Here is a 27,404-nt window from a genome sequence, read left to right as displayed (position 1 = left end):
CTACTCATTTGCATGTGACACATGAGTGAATAAAATGTCATTTTCTCTATTATGCGAGCTGCGTGTTACGCATCTGTCCAGGATCTGCATTTTGCTTCCCTCACCCCGATCCACTAAACTTTGTGGTGTTCCACGTCAGGCTTTGCAGATGGTCCTGTGTGCTACCATGTGAGTATCAGCCTGGGCCTATATAAGGCTCACTGAGACCACCCTTGTGTCTTGGTATTGTATTAAGACTTCTGTGGCTTCGCGACGTACTCCGCCCGCCTGCCTGTGGCTTCCTGACATCCTCCGCCTGCCTGCCTGTGCCTTCCTGACGTTCACCGTCCTCCTGCCTGTGTCTTCCTGACATCCTCCGCCTGCCTGTGGCTTCCTGACGTCCTTAGCCTGCCTGTGGCTTCCTGACGTTCTCCGCATGCCTGTGGCTTCCTGACATCCTGCGCCTGCCTATGGCTTCCTGACGTCCTCCGCCGGCCTGTGGCTTCCTGACGTCCTCCGCCTGCCTGTGTCTTCCTGACGTCCTCCGCCTGCCTGTGGCTTCCTGACGTCCTCCGCCGGCCTGTGGCTTCCTGACGTCCTCCGCCAGCCTGTGGCTTCCTGACGTCCTCCGCCCGCCTGCCTGTGGATTCCTGGCGTAATCCGCCAGCCTGTGGGTTCCTGAAGTCCTCCGCATGCCTGTGGGTTCCTGCGTCCTCCGCATGCCTATGGCTTCTTGACGTCCTCCGCCTGCCTGTGGCTTCCTGACATCCTTCGCCTGCCTGTGGCTTCCCGACATCCTCCACCCGCCTGCATGTGGCTTCCCGACGTTCTCCGCCCACCTGCCTGTGGCTTCCTGACGTCCTCTGCCTGCCTGTAGCTTCCTGACGTCCTCCGCCTGCTTGTGGCTTCTTGACGTCCTCCGCCTGCCCGTGGCTTCTTGACGTCCTCCACCCGCCTGCCTGTGGCTTCCTGACGTTCTTCGCCCACCTGCTTGTGGCTTCCTGATGTCCTCCACCTGCCTGTGACTTCCTGACGTCCTCCGCCTGCCTGTGGCTTCCTGACGTCCTCCGCCTGCCTGTGGCTTCCTGACGTCCTCCGCCTGCCTGTGGCTTCTTGACGTCCTCCGCCTGCCTGTGGCTTCTTGACGTCCTCCACCCACCTGCCTGTGGCTTCCTGACGTCCTACGCCTGCCTGTGGCTTCCTGACGTCCTCTGCCTGCCTGTGGCTTCCTGACGTCCTCTGCCTGCCTGTGGCTTCCTGACGTCCTCCGCCTGCCTGTGGCTTCTTGACGTCCTCCACCCGCCTGCCTGTGGCTTCCTGATGTCCTTCGCCCACCTGCTTGTGGCTTCCTGATGTCCTCCAACTGCCTGTGGCTTCCTGACATCCTCTGCATGCCTGTGGCTTCCCGACGTCCTCCGTCAATCTGCCTGTGGCTTCCTGATATCCTCCGCCTGCCTGTGGCTTCCTGACATCCTCCGCCCACCTGCCTGTGGCTTCCTGACATCCTCCGCCTGCCTGTGGCTTCCTGACGTCCTCCGCCTGCCTGTGGCTTCCTGACATCCTCCGGCCGCCTGCCTGTGGCTTCCCGGCGTCCTCCGCCTGACTAACATGCATGATCAGCAGTGGATGGTTAATCTCCCTCGCAGTATGAGATACAGATGAGTGGACTGATTATCAAGACCCCGGTCCAGTGGCCACGTCAGTAGTCCATGACCACCAGACAGGAGCCCTGCGAGCCCACTTCCTACCCGCTGGCATCCCCGGCAGCTCTTTCGATTAGCGAGCCAGCCTTGATGATGGGCCTGTTAATCAGAGGCGCCAGTATGTAGAACACAGTCCCGTCTGGTGGCCACGGACCACTAACGTGGCCACTGGACCAGGGTTCTGCAAATCAATTCGAACATCCATAGTGTGAGCGTTTTAGCTGACAGATTCCCTTTAAGGGGTTAAATTTGTAAAAACAAATAAAATAATAATAATAATAATTATAATAATGTATGAATGTAAAATCCCCCAATGATATAAAAGATAAGAGAAGCTTTACTGACCAGGGACATGCCAGGAGACTCCAGAGTGCAGGAAAAGGACCTGTGGTGATGTCATAATCATGTGATCAGGGAAGGGCGGAGTCACAGGCTGGAGTGACGAAGCTTCCTGACTGCCCACTCGACACCATGTGACTGATCACATGACAGTGACATCACACAGGTCCTCTCTCCCTTCATGGTTCCGTGTTCTGGGCTCCTCTGGTGATTTGTAGTCACCTGTCTCTGATTATCGGTTTCTCTTCTCTGAGCTAAAAATACATTTTCTTTACTGTGTAGGAAAATTCCATTAATCCGGCATCACATAATCCAGAAAGTCTGATAATCCGGCCCTTGGTTCCAGCACGGAGCAGCGCGATTGGAACCAATATTATATTTTCCATGAACATTTCATTTCTGCCACTTCTTCCTCTATTAATGTTACACTCATCGGCCGTAACAGTAACACCAGCTGCCTGTAGTGTGTCCTGGTCACGCTGCTCCCCGTCAGCGGAGCTTGTGGGACTTTTATACAACTGATATTTGATTGCAGAAATTTCTGCTGGGTGTGAATATCCGGCACTGATGTTGGGGGGAGGCCGGGGTCACATCCTCCATTATAGGATGGGGCTGGGGTCCGGGCTCGGTGCAGCCGCTCATGTTCTCCTCCATGTCTGTATGGAGCTTGTGCACTGGGCGCAGTCATGGGGAGAAGGGCGAACCCCAAACTGTTCCCACAAAGCCGAAGCTACAATTGTCCACAACGTCTTGTGCTAAAGATTAAGATTCCCCATCACTGGAGATGAGGGTCCGCGGCCGCCCCCTGATAACAGCCCATAGATAGCATCATCCTCCTCCACCATCTGTACAGTGCACAATGCAGTCAGGGGGTAACGTCCTCCTGGAATTACCAAACCCAGACTCCTCCATCAGACGCAGATAGAGAAGTACGATCCATCACTGCACAGGACACGTCTCCTCCAGAGTCCAGTGGTGGCGGCTTTACACCACTGCCTCCGACGCTCGGCATTGTGCTTGGTGATGTACGGCTGCTCGGCCATGGCGCTCCCAGCGGGAGCACAATGTTTATACCAGAGGCGGTCTGGACTCTGCAGTTATGTGGTCAGCAGAGCGGTGGTGACTTTTCTGTCACGTTAGTAAAGGCAGACAGCACAGCCTGGATGTTATATACCGGGGCGATGGAATAAATATTATATACCTTGTTATGGAGACCCTCTTTGTTTTAAGGAGAACTTTGGAATAGACAACAAAGAGTCTTCACATTGCCAGTGAGATTCAAATTAAGATACTTCATCGATGAAGGAAGAGAGACAGAATACATGCGACATGCATTGTCAGCAGGTAGAGTCTTCTGGTTTGGCAACAAAGACTCACCATATTTATTAGCTAGACAAAAAAGGAAATACAATTGTTAACTGAACAGGAAACCGAAATTAGACTATCAGTAGTAAACACACTTCCCTTGGCCCAATGTAAAACCTTCTCAGGGACTTCACAGGAAACCATTATCTTAGTCAGACATTCCACAATCTAAGTCTTACACTAAAACTTCAGACATAGAATAATTTATATAAATTGATTTTCTAAATTAATAATGAATCTAAATATTAAAAAAAATAACCAAAACAACCTGTAGTAGTGGGACTGAATTCAGTTATTAAGACTTGTAATGCAAAGAAAAACAATCATGGAATTGAAAGGATGCTCAAGGATCATTGATATATCTGGGGAATGTGGGCTACACACACTGCTCCCATTGAAGAGCAGAGCTCCCGTACGGCAGCATCTTGCTGTGTGTGGGGCAGTGTAGCTGTAGACTGCTCAGCCATCAACATGTTAGGCTATGGGTTGAACTTGATGGACTTAGTCTTCCTTCAACCTTAAAAACTATGTTACTATGTATGTTACTATGCTGGCTCCTGTCCACCACCTGAAAACCCTGGAATAAAAAGTGCTGAAAACCTTGCTCATACCCAAAAATGGTACCAATAAAAACGACAGCTTCTCCCACAGTAACCGAGCTCTCACACATCTCCACTGAAGGAAAATAAAAAGTTATGGCAACACAAAACGTTTTGTTGTGCAAAAGTAGCAATACGCACAAAAAAGACCACAATGCCAGAATTGCTGCTTTTGTCACCAGTCCCCCCCCCCCACCCCGTAAAAATAAATTAATAAAGAGTCATTGGTCGGACACCTTCCAGTCAATAACATACCAGCTGTCGATTGATAGGTGATAACTTGTTTTCATTGGAGAACCCCTTTAAATTGGTCCATATGAAATAATTTTTGGAAAATTTCTTGAAAATTTTTCAAACAGCCGCTAAACCTTATAAGAAGTAAAACAGATTGAAAAAAGGATTCCAAGACATCTAGGAAAATAAACAGCTTTAGATGTAGAGGAGATAAAAACAAATATTTGAGTTTTACCACATCTCAAGAGCAATAACTTTTTTTCTGTTGATGTCGCTGAAGGGGATATTTTTGGTGGGAGGAATTGTAGTTTTTCTTGGCACCATTTGATCACTTATTCAATGTCCTAGAATATTGATTCTGCCGCCCCAGACTCTTTTACACAACCTGCCCCCTCCGGCGTCTGTCTGGGTCTTGGGTGCGATGCTCAGCGATGTGACACTTTTCATTAAACAAGAGGACTGTTTTTTTCATGGATTCACCGGTTGGCAGCTCCGAGCCTGAGTTTGTGAACTCTCAGTTTGATCCTCCTTGTACTACGATTAGGCTCCATTACTTCTCCGTTCACTTTATGCTGCCTTCTGTTCCAGGGGAGATGCCACTATTTCACCCCTTACCTGAGTGTCCACAGTGGTCGACAGTATAAGCGGAGCAGCTGTTCATGGTAATAAATTAAGTTTCAGGTGATTATTTTGATCACCAGTTTTGATAAACTTACGCCATTGTGATTGCAGCTTTTGCCCACCTTTATGAATGTGTGCTGTACTAAGGCCTAGATGTGAATCCTCAGATCTGTAGTGAGGTCCTTAAACCACAAAAATCAACTACAAACCTATAACCATTAAACATCACAATCACATGAGACACCAATGATGGCCGCTATACACATTAGATGAAAGCCGGTCAAACCCGCCAGATTCTGTAGGCCCTGACGATTAAATGGGGGTCCCCCACCGATAAGAGGATGAAATTTCAACACCTGAGGTTAGATAAAAGGAGTCTGGCAGCGGCTTTCTTTCCTCTCCCCGTTGAAAACATATGAATGCTTGACCTAAGTGAGCGTTCATGTGTATGGCGGAGTCAGGAGAGATCGCAGTCAGCCTGTGGACAGCTATCTCGTGTGTAAAACATAGATAAAAAGCAGATAAAGTGCGACAGCAGAGTCAGTTTATTAATACAAAACTAGAACAATTCAACAACAAAAAGAGGGATTTATGATGATCCCTCCAAATACGGGAGCTGGGCCGAGTTCAGACGTCCGAGCATGGGCCGTGAATTCCGGACTGACCTCGTCCTCATAGTGTGTATGAGGCTGTTGAGTTCAGGACAGGAGACGGGCGGTCAGTCCTTACACTTGATCTCTGCCATCGTCAATGGTCAGAAGTTAAGCAGACTCTGCCCGCCGCCGTCCTACTCTTTCATCACCATGTGTCCATTTTCTCATAGTCAATAACTTAAGTGATCAGCGCTGCTTCCAGCTTGTGATGATTATTTCATGGTGAGACTGTGCAGCCACAATGTGCTTATCCCACAAGTAACCTTGCTGCCGTAATTACCGGGGTCTATTCTGACGTGCTGATTTTGTAGCTACTTTACCCTTTTTTTGTGTTTTATTTTTTTCTATTCAGCAATTACTAGTAAGAATCGTTAAAATGTGTTTTATCTGTAACTATCGTGTGAAGAAAAAGTGCAAATAACAACGGCAGTAATTTTCTGTAAAAACACATTTTGTGTCACCGCTAAGAACACTATTGGTGCTGACATATGAGTACGTACCTTAAAGGGCTTTTCCACTAAAAACAAGTTACTGATCGTTAGATAACTGAACTCGCACCGATCAGGGAACTTTTGTTCCAGTTATAATGGATTGACAAGTTGAACAAGTGATCGCCACTCCATACTTCTTTCTATGTGGCTGCCGTAAAAGCCGAGTGCAGCACTCGGACGCCCCTAGGGAATTAATGCAGCGGTGGTCAAGGGTGCACATAACCACTCCATTGGGCTTATGGGTTTAGGTCTCGGCCGTCGGATGAAGGGGCCATTTTTTACTACTAATTGTGGGGGGGGGGTCATTAGACATGAACCCAACCGATGGCACCTTCCAACCCTGAGGTCCCCATAAACATTATAATACGTCGCTGCTAGACACCTGTGGGACGTCTCATCTCACAAGGTAACAAAGTGTTGGGAATGCTGAAATCCAACAAGTCTGATCCCCCCCTCCCCTGCCAACAGGGAACCATCAAGCTGCCTCCATTAGATACTTGGCCAATCTCACTTCGAATGTTATGTCTGGCCATTTTAAGGTGAATCCTGTCTCAGCCATTAGTGAGATATCTTATTTCATAAAGTATGAAGAATAAAATGGTTTCTCCCAGCGTAAATTTTTTGATGTTCTACTAAATTTGATTTCTTAGAAAAACTTCTCCCGCATTCTGAACACGAATACGGCCGCTCCCCCGTGTGAACTTTTTGATGTTCCGCAAGATTGGATTTCAAGGAAAAACACTTCCCACATTCCAAACAGGAGTACGGCTTCTCCCCAGTGTGAATTTTCTGATGTCTCACCAGGTCTGGTTTCCGTGTAAAACTTTTGCCGCACTCCAAACAAGAAAATGGTCGTTCCCCTCTGTGAGTTTTCTGATGCTCCACAAGATTGGATCTAATTGCAAAACTTTTCCCACATTCTGTACATGAATACGGCCTCTCCCCGGTGTGGATTCTCTGATGTTCCACAAGATGTGATTTAGAGGAAAAACATTTTCCACAAACTAGGCAGGAATGTGGTTTCACTCCCGTGTGCACCTTCTGATGTTCCCCCAGATTGGATCGCCAGGTAAAACGTTTCCCACATTCCAGACAGGAGTACGGCTTCTCCCCAGTGTGAATTCTCTGATGTTCCACAAAGTTCGGCTTATTTGTAAAACACTTCCCGCATACCGAACAGGAATACTTTCTATCATTTCTGTGGCTCGTCTTCTGCATGGACAAATGAGACGTCATAGAGAAATCATTTCCACTGTCAGACCATGGAAATGGCGACTGATCGGCGGAAGCTTCTTCTAGGGCAGCGAGATCAGATGGGAGATTGCTGGGGATTAATGGAGGCAGATTGTGAGCAAGAGAGAATTCCTCATAACAGTCCAGAGTCATGTCACATTCTTCTTTATAATATGAAGGTGGAGAGGGATAGCTGCAATCTTGGCTCAGGATTACATCTGTTGGGGGAAAAAATTGAAACCATTATCTTATATGTTTTTTTTCTCAGCCCCCCACCCCCAAAAAAACAGACCCGGTGTAATGTTTAATTTCTCGTATGGTGGCACTCTAGGAAAATTGAACACTTGCTACCATGGTTTTCATGGCTTGCTACTCCCATGAGGGGCTTCATAGGTGACGGTGATTTTAGTAAAAAAAAAAGCTTAAAAAAGAAGTAAAAAAAGTTTACAAATAATAATAAAAAAAAACCATAAAAATTCAAATCACCCCCTTTGTCTGCTTAAAAACAAAGACATAAAAGAAGAAGTATATTCGGTATGACCACATTCTGGTTTCCGCACCTCTCCACAAAAAAATGCAATAAAAAGCAACCAAAACAGCCCATGTACCCCAAAATAAAAACGAAGGCTCCGCAAGCAAAAAAAACTACTTTTATTTCACTACTTTAAAAAAAAAATATCCCCTAAATTTGGTATTGCCATCATTTTACTAACCCGGTGAATCATACTGTCAGTTTGTTATTATCGCACAATGAGCGCTGTACAACCAAACCCCCCCACAAAAAAATCAGTGGAGAAATCACTTATTTTTTTTGCCATTTTAGCCGACATATTTTTTTCCTCCGTTTTTCAGCACATTATATGGTAAAATGAACGGCGTCATTCACACCTACAACTCGCCTGAATCTGTTTAGTTCCTGTACGCACAGTGCTCAGGTAACACCGCCGACATATCACCGCCGACATATCACAGCCGACATATCACTGCCGACATATCACTGCCGAGTAAGGGAACGTGCACACGGCCCGATAGACGCCGGCGAACCCACATAACATCTGAGGCAGAAGATGCTGCAGTTAAACAACGGCAGTCTTTTTCCTGAAGTGTCTTCTTTGTCGTCTCTTATTGTTTTTTTTTTCCTTTTTGCAATTTTTATATATTAATATATAAGATAATTTATGTTTTGGATGTCACCTAAAGATTGAAGCGGTTAATTATTTTAGTGGCTTCGCGGCTTTGGAAGCATAAAGTGGTTAAAAAAAGGTGACAAAAGACTGAACATGTGCACAGCAATCCGTTTTTACATTGCTGTGAATACGTTAATATTTAAAAAAAATAAATAAATTAGCGCTTTTTCAGGGGGTTCCAAACAGAATGCACCTGAAAAAGACGCCATGTGCACATACCCTACAGCTGAAGATGTACGGTGCGGGTAACTACAAGTCATCCATGCAGTGCTCTCCTCTTACTCCAGACGACCAGGGCATGGTGCTCGGTTACCCAGATGACCAGGACCGGAAGTACCCTGGCTTAATTCTGCACTTTAATAACATAAAGACCCTAGGACCCTCCTCCATCCAGTATCTCCTCTTACCCGGTGGTGTGAGGGGCTGGGGGTCCTCCATCAGGACGTCCTTGTACTGGTCCTTGTGTCCTTCCATATACTCCCACTCCTCCATGGAGAGATGGATGGTGACGTCCTCATATCTTACAGGGACCTGACAACACAACGATCCCGTCATTACCCAGACACATCATATAAGGCCCCGACGTTCCTACCAGCGCTCACCTCTCTGGTCAACACCTGCAGGATCTTATTGGTGATCTCCAGGATCCTCTGCTCGCTGCTCTCATCATGTATCGGTGATGGCGGTGGGCTTCGGCTCTCGCTCCACCCTCCTGACGCGCGCTGATCGGAGCTTGGGGTCATACCCCCCCCAGGTTTCCTCACTACCATGTAGCCCTGTGTACGGAGAGGCACAATCACCTCTGCTTCTGGCTTTATTAATACAGGTAAGAATAACGTCAGGGGTCCTCACCTCTCCGGTCAGCAAGTAGATGATCTCCAGGGTCAGGTCCAATATCTCCTCCGTCTTCTTCTTGTTCCTGTCTTTGTCCATCCTCCTTCAGGAAAAGGACAAGTTTCTTGTGGATGATGAACCTAGAAAAAAACGAGATGAGAGAATCTCATCCGCTATAGACTATACCGCGCTGTAATACCAGACACAACCATGGATAAGAGTGGCGCTATCCAGGACAAGCTCACTCTATAATGCCTGTATAGATGTGCAGCCCCATATACACAACCTCTGCCTCCTCTTCCCTCATCATGCCAGCACGTGGGGAGCGACTGTGGAATTTTTCGTCCTTACAATTTTCAGCCGTTCATTGACATATTAACACTTTTCATTGGTTTACAGCTTGTTGCCTAGGAAACCGACCACCGCTGTAATCAAGTGTTTATTATCTGAAGAACGGCTGCAAATTTTAACAAGCAGTAAATTGCAAAAGTGCTTGTTTTTATAAGTGTCATCCGACAGTATCCATCTGTGAAGACGGAATAGCCATTAAGCCGCCATACACATTAGACATCTGTTAGTCAAAAAATCATTCATCTGACCGTTATCGCGCTGAACTCCCCAAACTCAGTGACACTCAGCTCAGCCAAGAGCTCCTGCGTGAGAGAGCGGCTACCAGACTCTGTCCTCCTCCAGACTCTTCTGTCTCCTTCCAGACTCCTCTGTCCTCCCCCAGATTCCTGTCCACCCCCCATACTCCTCTATCCTCCTTATGTCTCCTCTGTCCTCCCTCCAGACACCTATGGCAGCAGCTTATCTTTGGGAGAACAACATGATCGTCCTCTGGTATTAGACGAGCCGGATCCCTCTCTCCCCGACATCCTCTTGGATCCACATTGGCTGCAGATCCCACTTTCACCTGCGGTTGGACGACTTTCATCTGTAGGGGGCGATAGGCGCCACATAGATTTTTCAAACCTGGCGGTAACACTTTATCCTGGCGTTTCCAGGACGCGGCGAGCTGCGCTGACATCACTATCCATCCAGCACTTCTGGCCGTAACACGAACCTGAAAATATGACTTGTATGCGCCGTCTGAATAAGTCTGGATGTCAGATTTCATGTCGGCCATGTTCCCATTCTTGGGGGCGGTGATTTGCTTAGTGGACCCCCATATCGCAGTATATAGGTATTTATACGAGCACTGTATGGCGGCACATACTACTGAGCTCTATTTAGGCTTGTACAGAGGCACTGAATGGCGGCACATACTACTAGGCACTGTATGGCGGCACATACTACTGGGCACTGTATGGCGCCACATACTACTGGGCACTGTATGGCGCCACATACTACTGGGCACTGTATGGCGCCACATACTACTGGGCACTGTATGGCGGCACATATTACTGGGCACTGTATGGCACCACATACTACTGGGCACTATAGATTCATTCTTTTCCTAGCATTATTATTTGTGTCCTGCACTGTATATCGGGGCACCACGGCGTCGTAGCCAGACCTAATACAATATTACGTGAAATATCCTCTGACTCCCTTCACATATTCCACATAGGACCCTCACAATAATGATGAATGAATAACAATGTAATGACGCCATGCACAACAATCCCAGAAATACATACACCGAGTCCAGGTACTGATCACAGGGGTTAAAGGACCTGCGCTGCTGTCACCATCATGTGATCAGACATGGGAGGAGTCACAGCTCATGACATCATCAAAGGTCCTTTTATCCCACTGTCAAACAATGGAGAAGAGCTCATGTAACTACGGCAACCCAACCCCACCCCCTTGTGTGTGACTCCTCCCTCAATGTGACATCACCAAAGGTCCTCCATCCCCTATATACAGAGCACATACAGGTACGTAACTGATCATGGGATCACGGTATGTGACACGTGTGGTGGTCGGGTGTATTATTATTATTAAGATGCTTGTTTATATAGCACCTCCATACACCTCTGTACAGATGTCATCATCCCTCACAATCCACAATTAACCCCTTCCTGACGTGTGACGTTCATTTATGTCGGGTGTGTGAAGCCCTCTCATCCCACGGCGGTATTATACAGCCGGTACTTGCAGTGACCGGAGCTAGATCTCATCTGATGACTTAAAGGGAATCTGTCACCAGATATTTGCTCCCCCCATCAGACAGCAACATGATGTAGGGGCAGAGACCCTGATTCCAGCGATGTATCACTTGCTGGTCTGCTTGCTGCAGTGTTGATACAAACCCTGTTTTTCGTGCTGCACATCCAGCAGTTCTCTGACTGCTGAGCTCTGTATAACCCCGCCCACACCACTGATTGGCTGCTCTCTGTGCACACCTTGCTTAGGCAGAAAGCAGCCAATCAGTGGTGGGGGCGTGGCTGGACACCTAGTCCTCCAGTGATAATCTCCTGCTAATAAAACTGTGATTTTATGAAAACTACAGCAAGCAGTCCAGTAAGTGATACATCGCTAGAATCACGGTCTCTGCCCCTACAGCATGCTGCTCTCAGATTAGGTGGCAAGAGCCTGCTGACACATTCCCTTTAAATGCTGATGTCAATCTGTGACTGCTGCTTTTAGTGGTGACACATTGTTTTGGGCACCCACCCGCCATCCCCCATGACCCCATCTTTCCTGTTTCCATCCGAAGACTCTTCCTGATCTCAGTTGTGTAGTGAGTACCATCATGTATGGTCTAAACAATCCTCTGAGCCAAATACATCAGTCACAGGGGCAGAGACCTGACTCCGAACTGACTGTGCGCGGTGCCTGCCGTATGTGACAGCCCGGGTGACTGTGCGCGGTGCCTGCTGTATGTGACAGCCCAGATGACTGTGCGCGGTGCCTGCCGTATGTGACAGCCCGGGTGACTATGTGCGGTACCTGCCGTATGTGACAGCCCGGGTGACTGTGCGCGGTGCCTGCCGTATGTGACAGCCTGGGTGACTGTGCGCGGTGCCTGCCGTATGTGACAGCCCGGGTGACTGTGCGCGGTGCCTGCCGTATGTGACAGCCCGGGTGACTGTGCGCGGTGCCTGACGTATGTGACAGCCCAGGTGACTTTGCGCGGTGCCTGCCGTATGTGACAGCCTGGATGACTGTGCGCGGTGCCTGCCGTATGTGACAGCCCGGGTGACTGTGCGCGGTGCCTGCCGTATGTGACAGCCTGGGTGACTGTGCGCGGTGCCTGCCGTGACAGCCCCGGTGACTGTGCGCGGTGCCTGCCGTATGTGACAGCCTGGGTGACTGTGCGCGGTGCCTGCCGTATGTGACAGCCCCGGTGACTGTGCGCGGTGCCTGCCGTATGTGACAGCCCGGGTGACTGTGCGCGGTGCCTGCCGTATGTGACAGCCAGGGGTCCAGACTGCTCAGCTCCCATGTGACAGTCCGGACCTCTACAGTCACAGAACCTCCCCTAGTTCTGCTCTTTCCAGCCCCGCACCTGTCGTCCCTTATAAAAAATGTCGACACCAGCCTGTCTTGACTGCTGCAGTGTTAATGGAGGGATTTAAAGGGGTATTACAACATGACAAGATGTAACACCATCTCCAACATGTCTTTTTTACTCAGATTACCCATCATTCCTTTTCATGTCTCTGCAATAATTTTTTTTTCCCAGGAATGATCCATCCAAAATGGAAAAGGACAAAAGCAAAATGACTGAGAGGATAATAAATCTCACCTTGGAGATCATCTACCTGCTTACTGCGGAGGTGAGGGATTGTGGGAAATATGTCACATGACATCACTTATTTGTATTACTAAGGCGGTGACAGGACTGCAGAGGTGAGGGATTGTGGGAGATATGTCACATGACATCACTTATCTGTATTACTAAGGCGGTGACAGGACTGCAGAGGTGAGGGATTGTGGGAAATATGTCACATGACATCACTTATCTGTATTACTAAGGCGCTGACAGGACTGCAGAGGTGAGGGATTCTGGGAGATATGTCACATGACATCACTTATCTGTATTACTAAGGCGGTGACAGGACTGCAGAGATGAGGGATTCTGGGAGATATGTCACATGACATCACTTATCTGTATTACTAAGGCTGTGACAGGACTGCAGAGGTGAGGGATTCTGGGAGATATGTCACATGACATCACTTATCTGTATTGCTAAGGCCATGACAGGACTGCAGAGATGAGGGATTCTGGGAGATATGTCACATGACATCACTTATTTGTATTACTAAGGCCATGACAGGACTGCAGAGGTGAGGGATTCTGGGAGATATGTCACATGACATCACTTATCTGTATTACTAAGGCGGTGACAGGACTGCAGAGGTGAGGGATTCTGGGAGATACGTCACATGACATCACTTATCTGTATTACTAAGCCAGTGACAGGACTGCAGAGGTGAGGGATTCTGGGATATATGTCACATGACATCACTTATCTGTATTACTAAGGCCGTGACAGGACTGCAGAGATGAGGGATTCTGGGAGATATGTCACATGACATCACTTATCTGTATTACTTAGGCCGTGACAGGACTGCAGAGGTGAGGGATTCTGGGAGATATGTCACATGACATCACTTATCTGTATTACTAAGGTGGTGACAGGACTGTAGAGGTGAGGGATTCTGGGAAATATGTCACATGACATCACTTATCTGTATTACTAAGGCCGTGACAGGACTGCAGAGGTGAGGGATTCTGGGAGATATGTCACATGACATCACTTATCTATATTACTAAGGCGCTGACAGGACTGCAGAGGTGAGGGATTCTGGGAGATATGTCACATGACATCACTTATCTGTATTACTAAGGCCGTGACAGGACTGCAGAGATGAGGGATTCTGGGAGATATGTCACATGACATCACTTATCTGTATTACTAAGGCCGTGACAGGACTGCAGAGGTGAGGGATTCTGGGAGATATGTCACATGACATCACTTATCTATATTACTAAGGCGCTGACAGGACTGCAGAGGTGAGGGATTCTGGGAGATATGTGACATGACATCACTTATCTGTATTACTAAGGCCGTGACAGGACTGCAGAGGTGAGGGATTCTGGGAGATATGTCACATGTCATCACTTATCTGTATTACTAAGCCCGTGACAGGACTGCAGAGGTGAGGGATTCTGGGAGATATGTCACATGACATCACTTATCTGTATTACTAAGGCCATGACAGGACTACAGAGGTGAGGGATTCTGGGAGATATGTCACATGACATCACTTATCTGTATTACTAAGGCCGTGACAGGACTGCAGAGGTGAGGGATTCTGGGAGATATGTCACATGTCATCACTTATCTGTATTACTAAGCCCGTGACAGGACTGCAGAGGTGAGGGATTCTGGGAGATATGTCACATGACATCACTTATCTGTATTACTAAGGCCATGACAGGACTGCAGAGATGAGGGATTCTGGGAGATATGTCACATGACATCACTTATCTGTATTACAAAGGCCGTGACAGGACTGCAGAGGTGAGGGATTCTGGGAAATATGTCACATGACATCACTTATCTGTATTACTAAGGCGGTGACAAGACTGCAGAGATGAGGGATTCTGGGAGATATGTCACATGACATCACTTATCTGTATTACTAAGGCCGTGACAGGACTGCAGAGGTGAGGGATTCTGGGAAATATGTCACATGACATCACTTATCTGTATTACTAAGGCCCTGACAGGACTGCAGAGGTGAGGGATTCTGGGAAATATGTCACATGACATCACTTATCTGTATTACTAAGGCGGTGACGGGACTGCAGAGATGAGGGATTCTGGGAGATATGTCACATGACATCACTTATCTGTATTACTAAGGCCCTGACAGGAGTGCAGAGGTGAGGGATTCTGGGAAATATGTCACATGACATCACTTATCTGTATTACTAAGGCGGTGACGGGACTGCAGAGATGAGGGATTCTGGGAGATATGTCACATGACATCACTTATCTGTATTACTAAGGCCATGACAGGACTACAGAGGTGAGGGATTCTGGGAGATATGTCACATGACATCACTTATCTGTATTACTAAGGCCATGAAAGGACTGCAGAGATGAGGGATTCTGGGAGATATGTCACATGACATCACTTATCTGTATTACTAAGGCCATGACAGGACTGCAGAGATGAGGGATTCTGGGAGATATGTCACATGACATCACTTATCTGTATTACAAAGGCCGTGACAGGACTGCAGAGGTGAGGGATTCTGGGAAATATGTCACATGACATCACTTATCTGTATTACTAAGGCAGTGACGGGACTGCAGAGATGAGGGATTCTGGGAGATATGTCACATGACATCACTTATCTGTATTACTAAGTCCGTGACAGGACTACAGAGGTGAGGGATTCTGGGAGATATGTCACATGACATCACTTATCTGTATTACTAAGGCCGTGACAAGACTACGGAGATGAGGGATTCTGGGAGATATGTCACATGACATCACTTATCTGTATTACTAAGGCTGTGACAGGACTGCAGAGGTGAGGGATTCTGGGAAATATGTCACATGACATCACTTATCTGTATTACTAAGGCCGTGACAGGACTGCAGAGGTGAGGGATTCTGGGAGATATGTCACATGACATCACTTATCTGTATTACTAAGGCCGTGACAGGACTGCAGAGGTGAGGGATTCTGGGAGATATGTCACATGACATCACTTATCTGTATTACTAAGGCCGTGACAGGACTGCAGAGGTGAGGGATTCTGGGAAATATGTCAGATGACATCACTTATCTGTATTACTAAGGCCCTGACAGGACTGCAGAGGTGAGGGATTCTGGGAAATATGTCACATAACATCACTTATCTGTATTACTAAGGCCCTGACAGGACTGCAGAGGTGAGGGATTCTGGGAGATATGTCACATGACATCACTTATCTGTATTACTAAGACGGTGACGGGACTGCAGAGATGAGGGATTCTGGGAGATATGTCACATGACATCACTTATCTGTATTACTAAGGCGGTGACGGGACTGCAGAGATGAGGGATTCTGGGAGATATGTCACATGACATCACTTATCTGTATTTCTAAGGCGGTGACAGGACTGCAGAGGTGAGGGATTCTGGGAGATATGTCACATGACATCACTTATCTGTATTACTAAGCCCGTGACAGGACTGCAGAGGTGAGGGATTCTGGGAGATATGTCACATGACATCACTTATCTGTATTACTAAGCCCGTGACAGGACTGCAGAGGTGAGGGATTCTGGGAGATATGTCACATGACATCACTTATCTGTATTACTAAGGCGGTGACAGGACTGCAGAGGTGAGGGATTCTGGGAGATATGTCATATGACATCACTTGTCTTTATTACTAAGGCCGTGACAGGACTGCAGAGGTGAGGGATTCTGGGAAATATGTCACATGACATCACTTATCTGTATTACTAAGGCGGTGACAGGACTGCAGAGGTGAGGGATTCTGGGAAATATGTCACATGACATCACTTATCTGTATTACTAAGGCGGTGACAGGACTGCAGAGGTGAGGGATTCTGGGAAATATGTCACATGACATCACTTATCTGTATTACTAAGTCCGTGACAGGACTACAGAGGTGAGGGATTCTGGGAGATATGTCACATGACATCACTTATCTGTATTACTAAGGCCGTGACAAGACTACAGAGATGAGGGATTCTGGGAGATATGTCACATGACATCACTTATCTGTATTACTAAGGCTGTGACAGGACTGCAGAGGTGAGGGATTCTGGGAGATATGTCACATGACATCACTTATCTGTATTACTAAGGCCGTGACAGGACTGAAGAGGTGAGGGATTCTGGGAGATATGTCACATCACTTATCTGTATTACTAAGGCCATGACAGGACTGCAGAGGTGAGGGATTCTGGGAAATATGTCACATGACATCACTTATCTGTATTACTAAGGCCCTGACAGGACTGCAGAGGTAAGGGATTCTGGGAAATATGTCACATGACATCACTTATCTGTATTACTAAGGCCCTGACAGGAGTGCAGAGGTGAGGGATTCTGGGAAATATGTCACATGACATCACTTACCTGTATTACTAAGGCAGTGACAGGACTGCAGAGATGAGGGATTCTGGGAGATATGTCACATGACATCACTTATCTGTATTACTAAGGCGGTGACGGGACTGCAGAGATGAGGGATTCTGGGAGATATGTCACATGACATCACTTATCTGTATTTCTAAGGCGGTGACAGGACTGCAGAGGTGAGGGATTCTGGGAGATATGTCACATGACATCACTTATCTGTATTACTAAGCCCGTGACAGGACTGCAGAGGTGAGGGATTCTGGGAGATATGTCACATGACATCACTTATCTGTATTACTAAGGCCATGACAGGACTGCAGAGATGAGGGATTCTGGGAGATATGTCACATGACATCACTTATCTGTATTACTAAGGCCCTGACAGGAGTGCAGAGGTGAGGGATTCTGGGAAATATGTCACATGACATCACTTACCTGTATTACTAAGGCAGTGACAGGACTGCAGAGATGAGGGATTCTGGGAGATATGTCACATGACATCACTTATCTGTATTACTAAGGCGGTGACGGGACTGCAGAGATGAGGGATTCTGGGAGATATGTCACATGACATCACTTATCTGTATTTCTAAGGCGGTGACAGGACTGCAGAGGTGAGGGATTCTGGGAGATATGTCACATGACATCACTTATCTGTATTACTAAGCCCGTGACAGGACTGCAGAGGTGAGGGATTCTGGGAGATATGTCACATGACATCACTTATCTGTATTACTAAGGCCATGACAGGACTGCAGAGATGAGGGATTCTGGGAGATATGTCACATGACATCACTTATCTGTATTACAAAGGCCGTGACAGGACTGCAGAGATGAGGGATTCTGGGAGATATGTCACATGACATCACTTATTTGTATTACTAAGGCCATGACAGGACTGCAGAGGTGAGGGATTCTGGGAGATATGTCACATGACATCACTTATCTGTATTACTAAGGCGGTGACAGGACTGCAGAGGTGAGGGATTCTGGGAGATACGTCACATGACATCACTTATCTGTATTACTAAGCCAGTGACAGGACTGCAGAGGTGAGGGATTCTGGGAGATATGTCACATGACATCACTTATCTGTATTACTTAGGCCGTGACAGGACTGCAGAGGTGAGGGATTCTGGGATATATGTCACATGACATCACTTATCTGTATTACTAAGGCCGTGACAGGACTGCAGAGGTGAGGGATTCTGGGAGATATGTCACATGACATCACTTATCTGTATTACTAAGGTGGTGACAGGACTGTAGAGGTGAGGGATTCTGGGAAATATGTCACATGACATCACTTATCTGTATTACTAAGGCCGTGACAGGACTGCAGAGGTGAGGGATTCTGGGAGATATGTCACATGACATCACTTATCTATATTACTAAGGCGCTGACAGGACTGCAGAGGTGAGGGATTCTGGGAGATATGTCACATGACATCACTTATCTGTATTACTAAGGCCGTGACAGGACTGCAGAGATGAGGGATTCTGGGAGATATGTCACATGACATCACTTATCTGTATTACTAAGGCCGTGACAGGACTGCAGAGGTGAGGGATTCTGGGAGATATGTCACATGACATCACTTATCTATATTACTAAGGCGCTGACAGGACTGCAGAGGTGAGGGATTCTGGGAGATATGTGACATGACATCACTTATCTGTATTACTAAGGCCGTGACAGGACTGCAGAGGTGAGGGATTCTGGGAGATATGTCACATGTCATCACTTATCTGTATTACTAAGCCCGTGACAGGACTACAGAGGTGAGGGATTCTGGGAGATATGTCACATGACATCACTTATCTGTATTACTAAGGCCATGAAAGGACTGCAGAGATGAGGGATTCTAGGAGATATGTCACATGACATCACTTATCTGTATTACTAAGGCCATGACAGGACTGCAGAGATGAGGGATTCTGGGAGATATGTCACATGACATCACTTATCTGTATTACAAAGGCCGTGACAGGACTGCAGAGGTGAGGGATTCTGGGAAATATGTCACATGACATCACTTATCTGTATTACTAAGGCGGTGACAAGACTGCAGAGATGAGGGATTCTGGGAGATATGTCACATGACATCACTTATCTGTATTACTAAGGCCGTGACAGGACTGCAGAGGTGAGGGATTCTGGGAAATATGTCACATGACATCACTTATCTGTATTACTAAGGCCCTGACAGGACTGCAGAGGTGAGGGATTCTGGGAAATATGTCACATGACATCACTTATCTGTATTACTAAGGCGGTGACGGGACTGCAGAGATGAGGGATTCTGGGAGATATGTCACATGACATCACTTATCTGTATTACTAAGGCCCTGACAGGAGTGCAGAGGTGAGGGATTCTGGGAAATATGTCACATGACATCACTTATCTGTATTACTAAGGCGGTGACGGGACTGCAGAGATGAGGGATTCTGGGAGATATGTCACATGACATCACTTATCTGTATTACTAAGGCCATGACAGGACTACAGAGGTGAGGGATTCTGGGAGATATGTCACATGACATCACTTATCTGTATTACTAAGGCCATGAAAGGACTGCAGAGATGAGGGATTCTGGGAGATATGTCACATGACATCACTTATCTGTATTACTAAGGCCATGACAGGACTGCAGAGATGAGGGATTCTGGGAGATATGTCACATGACATCACTTATCTGTATTACAAAGGCCGTGACAGGACTGCAGAGGTGAGGGATTCTGGGAAATATGTCACATGACATCACTTATCTGTATTACTAAGGCAGTGACGGGACTGCAGAGATGAGGGATTCTGGGAGATATGTCACATGACATCACTTATCTGTATTACTAAGTCCGTGACAGGACTACAGAGGTGAGGGATTCTGGGAGATATGTCACATGACATCACTTATCTGTATTACTAAGGCCGTGACAAGACTACGGAGATGAGGGATTCTGGGAGATATGTCACATGACATCACTTATCTGTATTACTAAGGCTGTGACAGGACTGCAGAGGTGAGGGATTCTGGGAAATATGTCACATGACATCACTTATCTGTATTACTAAGGCCGTGACAGGACTGCAGAGGTGAGGGATTCTGGGAGATATGTCACATGACATCACTTATCCGTATTACTAAGGCCGTGACAGGACTGCAGAGGTGAGGGATTCTGGGAGATATGTCACATGACATCACTTATCTGTATTACTAAGGCCGTGACAGGACTGCAGAGGTGAGGGATTCTGGGAAATATGTCAGATGACATCACTTATCTGTATTACTAAGGCCCTGACAGGACTGCAGAGGTGAGGGATTCTGGGAAATATGTCACATAACATCACTTATCTGTATTACTAAGGCCCTGACAGGACTGCAGAGGTGAGGGATTCTGGGAGATATGTCACATGACATCACTTATCTGTATTACTAAGACGGTGACGGGACTGCAGAGATGAGGGATTCTGGGAGATATGTCACATGACATCACTTATCTGTATTACTAAGGCGGTGACGGGACTGCAGAGATGAGGGATTCTGGGAGATATGTCACATGACATCACTTATCTGTATTTCTAAGGCGGTGACAGGACTGCAGAGGTGAGGGATTCTGGGAGATATGTCACATGACATCACTTATCTGTATTACTAAGCCCGTGACAGGACTGCAGAGGTGAGGGATTCTGGGAGATATGTCACATGACATCACTTATCTGTATTACTAAGCCCGTGACAGGACTGCAGAGGTGAGGGATTCTGGGAGATATGTCACATGACATCACTTATCTGTATTACTAAGGCGGTGACAGGACTGCAGAGGTGAGGGATTCTGGGAGATATGTCATATGACATCACTTGTCTTTATTACTAAGGCCGTGACAGGACTGCAGAGGTGAGGGATTCTGGGAAATATGTCACATGACATCACTTATCTGTATTACTAAGGCGGTGACAGGACTGCAGAGGTGAGGGATTCTGGGAAATATGTCACATGACATCACTTATCTGTATTACTAAGGCGGTGACAGGACTGCAGAGGTGAGGGATTCTGGGAAATATGTCACATGACATCACTTATCTGTATTACTAAGTCCGTGACAGGACTACAGAGGTGAGGGATTCTGGGAGATATGTCACATGACATCACTTATCTGTATTACTAAGGCCGTGACAAGACTACAGAGATGAGGGATTCTGGGAGATATGTCACATGACATCACTTATCTGTATTACTAAGGCTGTGACAGGACTGCAGAGGTGAGGGATTCTGGGAGATATGTCACATGACATCACTTATCTGTATTACTAAGGCCGTGACAGGACTGAAGAGGTGAGGGATTCTGGGAGATATGTCACATCACTTATCTGTATTACTAAGGTCATGACAGGACTGCAGAGGTGAGGGATTCTGGGAAATATGTCACATGACATCACTTATCTGTATTACTAAGGCCCTGACAGGACTGCAGAGGTAAGGGATTCTGGGAAATATGTCACATGACATCACTTATCTGTATTACTAAGGCCCTGACAGGAGTGCAGAGGTGAGGGATTCTGGGAAATATGTCACATGACATCACTTACCTGTATTACTAAGGCAGTGACAGGACTGCAGAGATGAGGGATTCTGGGAGATATGTCACATGACATCACTTATCTGTATTACTAAGGCGGTGACGGGACTGCAGAGATGAGGGATTCTGGGAGATATGTCACATGACATCACTTATCTGTATTTCTAAGGCGGTGACAGGACTGCAGAGGTGAGGGATTCTGGGAGATATGTCACATGACATCACTTATCTGTATTACTAAGCCCGTGACAGGACTGCAGAGGTGAGGGATTCTGGGAGATATGTCACATGACATCACTTATCTGTATTACTAAGGCGGTGACAGGACTGCAGAGGTGAGGGATTCTGGGAAATAAGTCACATGACATCACTTATCTGTATTACTAAGGCGGTGACAGGACTGGTGAGATGAGGGATTCTGGGAGATATGTCACATGTCATCACTGATCTGTATTACTAAGGCGGTGACAGAACTGCAGAGGTGAGGGATTCTGGGATATATGTCACATGACATCACTTCTCTGTATTACTAAGGCTGTGACAGGACTGCAGAGGTGAGGGATTCTGGGAGATATGTCACATGACATCACTTATCTGTATTACTAAGGCGGTGACAGAACTGCAGAGGTGAGGGATTCTGGGGAATATGTCACATGACATCACTTATCTGTATTACTAAGGCGGTGACAGGACTGCAGAGATGAGGGATTCTGGGAAATATGTCACATGACATCACTTATCTGTATTACTAAGGCAGTGACAGGACTGCAGAGATGAGGGATTCTGGGAGATATGTCACATGACATCACTTATCTGTATTACTAAGGCGGTGACAGGACTGGTGAGATGAGGGATTCTGGGAGATATGTCACATGACATCACTTATCTGTATTACTAAGGCCATGACAGGCCTGCACAGGTGAGGGATTGTGGGATATATGTCACATGACATCACTTATCTGTATTACTAAGGCGGTGACAGGACTGCAGAGATGAGGGATTCTGGGAGATATGTCACATGACATCACTTATCTGTATTACTAAGGCCGTGACAGGACTGCAGAGGTGAGGGATTCTGGGAGATATGTCACATGACATCACTTATCTGTATTACTAAGGCGGTGACAGGACTGCAGAGGTGAGGGATTCTGGGAGATATGTCACATGACATCACTTATCTGTATTACTAAGGCTGTGACAGGACTGCACAGGTGAGGGATTCTGGGAGATATGTCACATGACATCACTTATCTGTATTACTAAGGCTGTGACAGGACTGCAGAGGTGAGGGATTCTGGGAGATATGTCACATGACATCACTTATCTGTATTACTAAGGCCATGACAGAACTGCAGAGGTGAGGGATTCTGGGAGATACGTCACATGACATCACTTATCTGTATTACTAAGCCAGTGACAGGACTGCAGAGGTGAGGGATTCTGGGAGATATGTCACATGACATCACTTATCTGTATTACTAAGCCCGTGACAGGACTGCAGAGGTGAGGGATTCTGGGAGATATGTCACATGACATCACTTATCTGTATTACTAAGGCGGTGACAGGACTGCAGAGGTGAGGGATTCTGGGAGATATGTCACATGACATCACTTATCTGTATTACTAAGCCCGTGACAGGACTGCAGAGGTGAGGGATTTTGGGAAATATGTCACATGACATCACTTATCTGTATTACTAAGGCCGTGACAGGACTGCAGAGATGAGGGATTCTGGGAGATATGTCACATGACATCATTTATCAGTATTTCTAAGGCGGTGACCGGACTGCAGAGATGAGGGATTCTGGGAGATATGTCACATGACATCACTTATCTGTATTACAAGGGCCATGACAGGACAGCAGAGATGAGGGATTCTGGGAGATATGTCACATGACATCATTTATCTGTATTAGTAAGGCAGGACTGCAGAGATGAGAGATTTTGGGAAATATGTCACATGACATCACTTATCTGTATTTCTAAGGCGGTGACCGGACTGCAGAGATGAGGGATTCTGGGAGATATGTCACATGACATCACTTATCTGTATTACAAGGGCCATGACAGGACAGCAAAGATGAGGGATTCTGGGAGATATGTCACATGACATCACTTATCTGTATTACTAAGGCCATGACAGGACTGCAGAGGTGAGGGATTCTGGGAGATATGTCACATGACATCACTTATCTGTAATACTAAGGTTATGACAGGACTGCAGAGATGAGGGATTCTGGGAGATATGTCACATGACATCACTTATCTGTATTACTAAGGCGGTGACAGGACTGCAGAGGTGAGGGATTCTGGGAGATATGTCACATGACATCACTTATCTGTATTACTAAGGCCATGACAGGACTGCAGAGATGAGGGATTCTGGGAGATATGTCACATGACATCACTTATCTGTATTACTAAGGCCATGACAGGACTGCAGAGGTGAGGGATTCTGGGAGATATGTCACATGACATCACTTATCTGTATTACTAAGCCAGTGACAGGACTGCAGAGGTGAGGGATTCTGGGAGATATGTCACATGACATCACTTATCTGTATTACTAAGGCCATGACAGGACTGCAGAGGTGAGGGATTCTGGGAGATATGTCACATGACATCACTTATCTGTATTACTAAGGCCATGACAGGACTGCAGAGATGAGGGATTCTGGGAGATATGTCACATGACATCACTTATTTGTATTACTAAGGCCATGACAGGACTGCAGAGGTGAGGGATTCTGGGAGATATGTCACATGACATCACTTATCTGTATTACTAAGGCGGTGACAGGACTGCAGAGGTGAGGGATTCTGGGAGATATGTCACATGACATCACTTATCTGTATTACTAAGCCAGTGACAGGACTGCAGAGGTGAGGGATTCTGGGAGATATGTCACATGACATCACTTATCTGTATTACTAAGGCGGTGACAGGACTGCAGAGGTGAGGGATTCTGGGAGATACGTCACATGACATCACTTATCTGTATTACTAAGCCAGTGACAGGACTGCAGAGGTGAGGGATTCTGGGAGATATGTCACATGACATCACTTATCTGTATTACTAAGGCGGTGACAGGACTGCAGAGGTGAGGGATTCTGGGAGATACGTCACATGACATCACTTATCTGTATTACTAAGCCAGTGACAGGACTGCAGAGGTGAGGGATTCTGGGAGATATGTCACATGACATCACTTATCTGTATTACTAAGGCCATGACAGGACTGCAGAGGTGAGGGATTCTGGGAGATATGTCACATGACATCACTTATCTGTATTACTAAGGTTATGACAGGACTGCAGAGATGAGGGATTCTGGGAGATATGTCACATGACATCACTTATCTGTATTACTAAGGCGGTGACAGGACTGCAGAGGTGAGGGATTCTGGGAGATATGTCACATGACATCACTTATCTGTATTACTAAGCCAGTGACAGGACTGCAGAGGTGAGGGATTCTGGGAGATATGTCACATGACATCACTTATCTGTATTACTAAGGCGGTGACAGGACTGCAGAGGTGAGGGATTCTGGGAGATATGTCACATGACATCACTTATCTGTATTACTAAGGCTGTGACAGGACTGCAGAGGTGAGGGATTCTGGGAGATATGTCACATGACATCACTTATCTGTATTGCTAAGGCCATGACAGGACTGCAGAGATGAGGGATTCTGGGAGATATGTCACATGACATCACTTATTTGTATTACTAAGGCCATGACAGGACTGCAGAGGTGAGGGATTCTGGGAGATATGTCACATGACATCACTTATCTGTATTACTAAGGCGGTGACAGGACTGCAGAGGTGAGGGATTCTGGGAGATACGTCACATGACATCACTTATCTGTATTACTAAGCCAGTGACAGGACTGCAGAGGTGAGGGATTCTGGGAGATATGTCACATGACATCACTTATCTGTATTACTAAGGCGGTGACAGGACTGGTGAGATGAGGGATTCTGGGAGATATGTCACATGTCATCACTGATCTGTATTACTAAGGCGGTGACAGAACTGCAGAGGTGAGGGATTCTGGGATATATGTCACATGACATCACTTCTCTGTATTACTAAGGCTGTGACAGGACTGCAGAGGTGAGGGATTCTGGGAGATATGTCACATGTCATCACTTATCTGTATTACTAAGGCGGTGACAGAACTGCAGAGGTGAGGGATTCTGGGGAATATGTCACATGACATCACTTATCTGTATTACTAAGGCCGTGACAGGACTGCAGAGATGAGGGATTCTGGGAAATATGTCACATGACATCACTTATCTGTATTACTAAGGCGGTGACAGGACTGCAGAGATGAGGGATTCTGGGAGATATGTCACATGACATCACTTATCTGTATTACTAAGGCGGTGACAGGACTGGTGAGATGAGGGATTCTGGGAGATATGTCACATGACATCACTTATCTGTATTACTAAGGCCATGACAGGACTGCACAGGTGAGGGATTGTGGGATATATGTCACATGACATCACTTATCTGTATTACTAAGGCGGTGACAGGACTGCAGAGATGAGGGATTCTGGGAGATATGTCACATGACATCACTTATCTGTATTACTAAGGCCGTGACAGGACTGCAGACGTGAGGGATTCTGGGAGATATGTCAAATGACATCACTTATCTGTATTACTAAGGCGGTGACAGGACTGCAGAGGTGAGGGATTCTGGGAGATATGTCACATGACATCACTTATCTGTATTACTAAGGCTGTGACAGGACTGCACAGGTGAGGGATTCTGGGAGATATGTCACATGACATCACTTATCTGTATTACTAAGGCTGTGACAGGACTGCAGAGGTGAGGGATTCTGGGAGATATGTCACATGACATCACTTATCTGTATTACTAAGGCCATGACAGAACTGCAGAGGTGAGGGATTCTGGGAGATACGTCACATGACATCACTTATCTGTATTACTAAGCCAGTGACAGGACTGCAGAGGTGAGGGATTCTGGGAGATATGTCACATGACATCACTTATCTGTATTACTAAGCCCGTGACAGGACTGCAGAGGTGAGGGATTCTGGGAGATATGTCACATGACATCACTTATCTGTATTACTAAGGCGGTGACAGGACTGCAGAGGTGAGGGATTCTGGGAGATATGTCACATGACATCACTTATCTGTATTACTAAGCCAGTGACAGGACTGCAGAGGTGAGGGATTCTGGGAGATTTGTCACATGACATCACTTATCTGTATTACTAAGCCCGTGACAGGACTGCAGAGATGAGGGATTCTGGGAGATATGTCACATGACATCACTTATCTGTATTACTAAAGCCGTGACAGGACTGCAGAGGTGAGGTATTTTGGGAAATATGTCACATGACATCACTTATCTGTATTACTAAGGCCGTGACAGGACTGCAGAGATGAGGGATTCTGGGAGATATGTCACATGACATCATTTATCAGTATTTCTAAGGCGGTGACCGGACTGCAGAG

General features: G+C 46.7%; 2 protein-coding genes across 2 annotated transcripts in view; one reads left to right on the top strand and one right to left on the bottom strand.

Moving 5' to 3' along the window:
* Positions 1-4,258: 4,258 nt before the first annotated feature.
* LOC141155168 (uncharacterized) lies at positions 4,259-11,017 on the bottom strand. The gene is made up of 5 exons (XM_073641865.1): positions 10,882-11,017; positions 9,257-9,378; positions 9,007-9,180; positions 8,812-8,935; positions 4,259-7,435 (listed from the first exon to the last, which is right to left on the bottom strand). The coding sequence occupies exons 2-5, from the start codon at positions 9,335-9,337 to the stop codon at positions 6,561-6,563; spliced, it is 1,254 nt and encodes a 417-aa protein (XP_073497966.1). The 5' UTR covers positions 9,338-9,378; positions 10,882-11,017; the 3' UTR covers positions 4,259-6,560.
* Positions 11,018-11,108: 91 nt separating this feature from the next.
* The window catches only part of LOC141155598 (uncharacterized), a 146,988-nt gene continuing 130,692 nt past the window's right edge, over positions 11,109-27,404 (top strand). Inside the window, exons 1-2 of the mRNA XM_073642465.1 lie at positions 11,109-11,146; positions 12,873-12,966. Coding sequence (XP_073498566.1) covers positions 11,136-11,146; positions 12,873-12,966 — 105 coding nt within the window. The 5' untranslated portion in view covers positions 11,109-11,135. The remainder of the gene's footprint in view (positions 11,147-12,872; positions 12,967-27,404) is intronic.

The sequence above is a fragment of the Phyllobates terribilis genome, unplaced genomic scaffold (assembly GCF_046119375.1).
Source record: "Phyllobates terribilis strain yellow unplaced genomic scaffold, ASM4611937v1 Scaffold_7__3_contigs__length_470593459, whole genome shotgun sequence".
Lineage (NCBI taxonomy): Eukaryota > Metazoa > Chordata > Amphibia > Anura > Dendrobatidae > Phyllobates > Phyllobates terribilis.
Note: the sequence above shows the minus strand (reverse complement) of the source record. Positions and strands in the feature narration are given on the sequence as shown.

Bases quoted from the DNA above. Each gene is read 5' to 3' on its own strand.
- LOC141155168 (XM_073641865.1), bottom strand. From the start codon at position 9,337: ATGGACAAAGACAGGAACAAGAAGAAGACGGAGGAGATATTGGACCTG. The intron at 8,936-9,006 runs GTGAGCGCTGGT...TTGTGTTGTCAG, and splicing joins TGCAGGTGTTGACCAGAGAG to GTCCCTGTAAGATATGAGGA. The intron at 7,436-8,811 runs GTAAGAGGAGAT...TTCCCCCAACAG, and splicing joins CCAGCCCCTCACACCACCGG to ATGTAATCCTGAGCCAAGAT.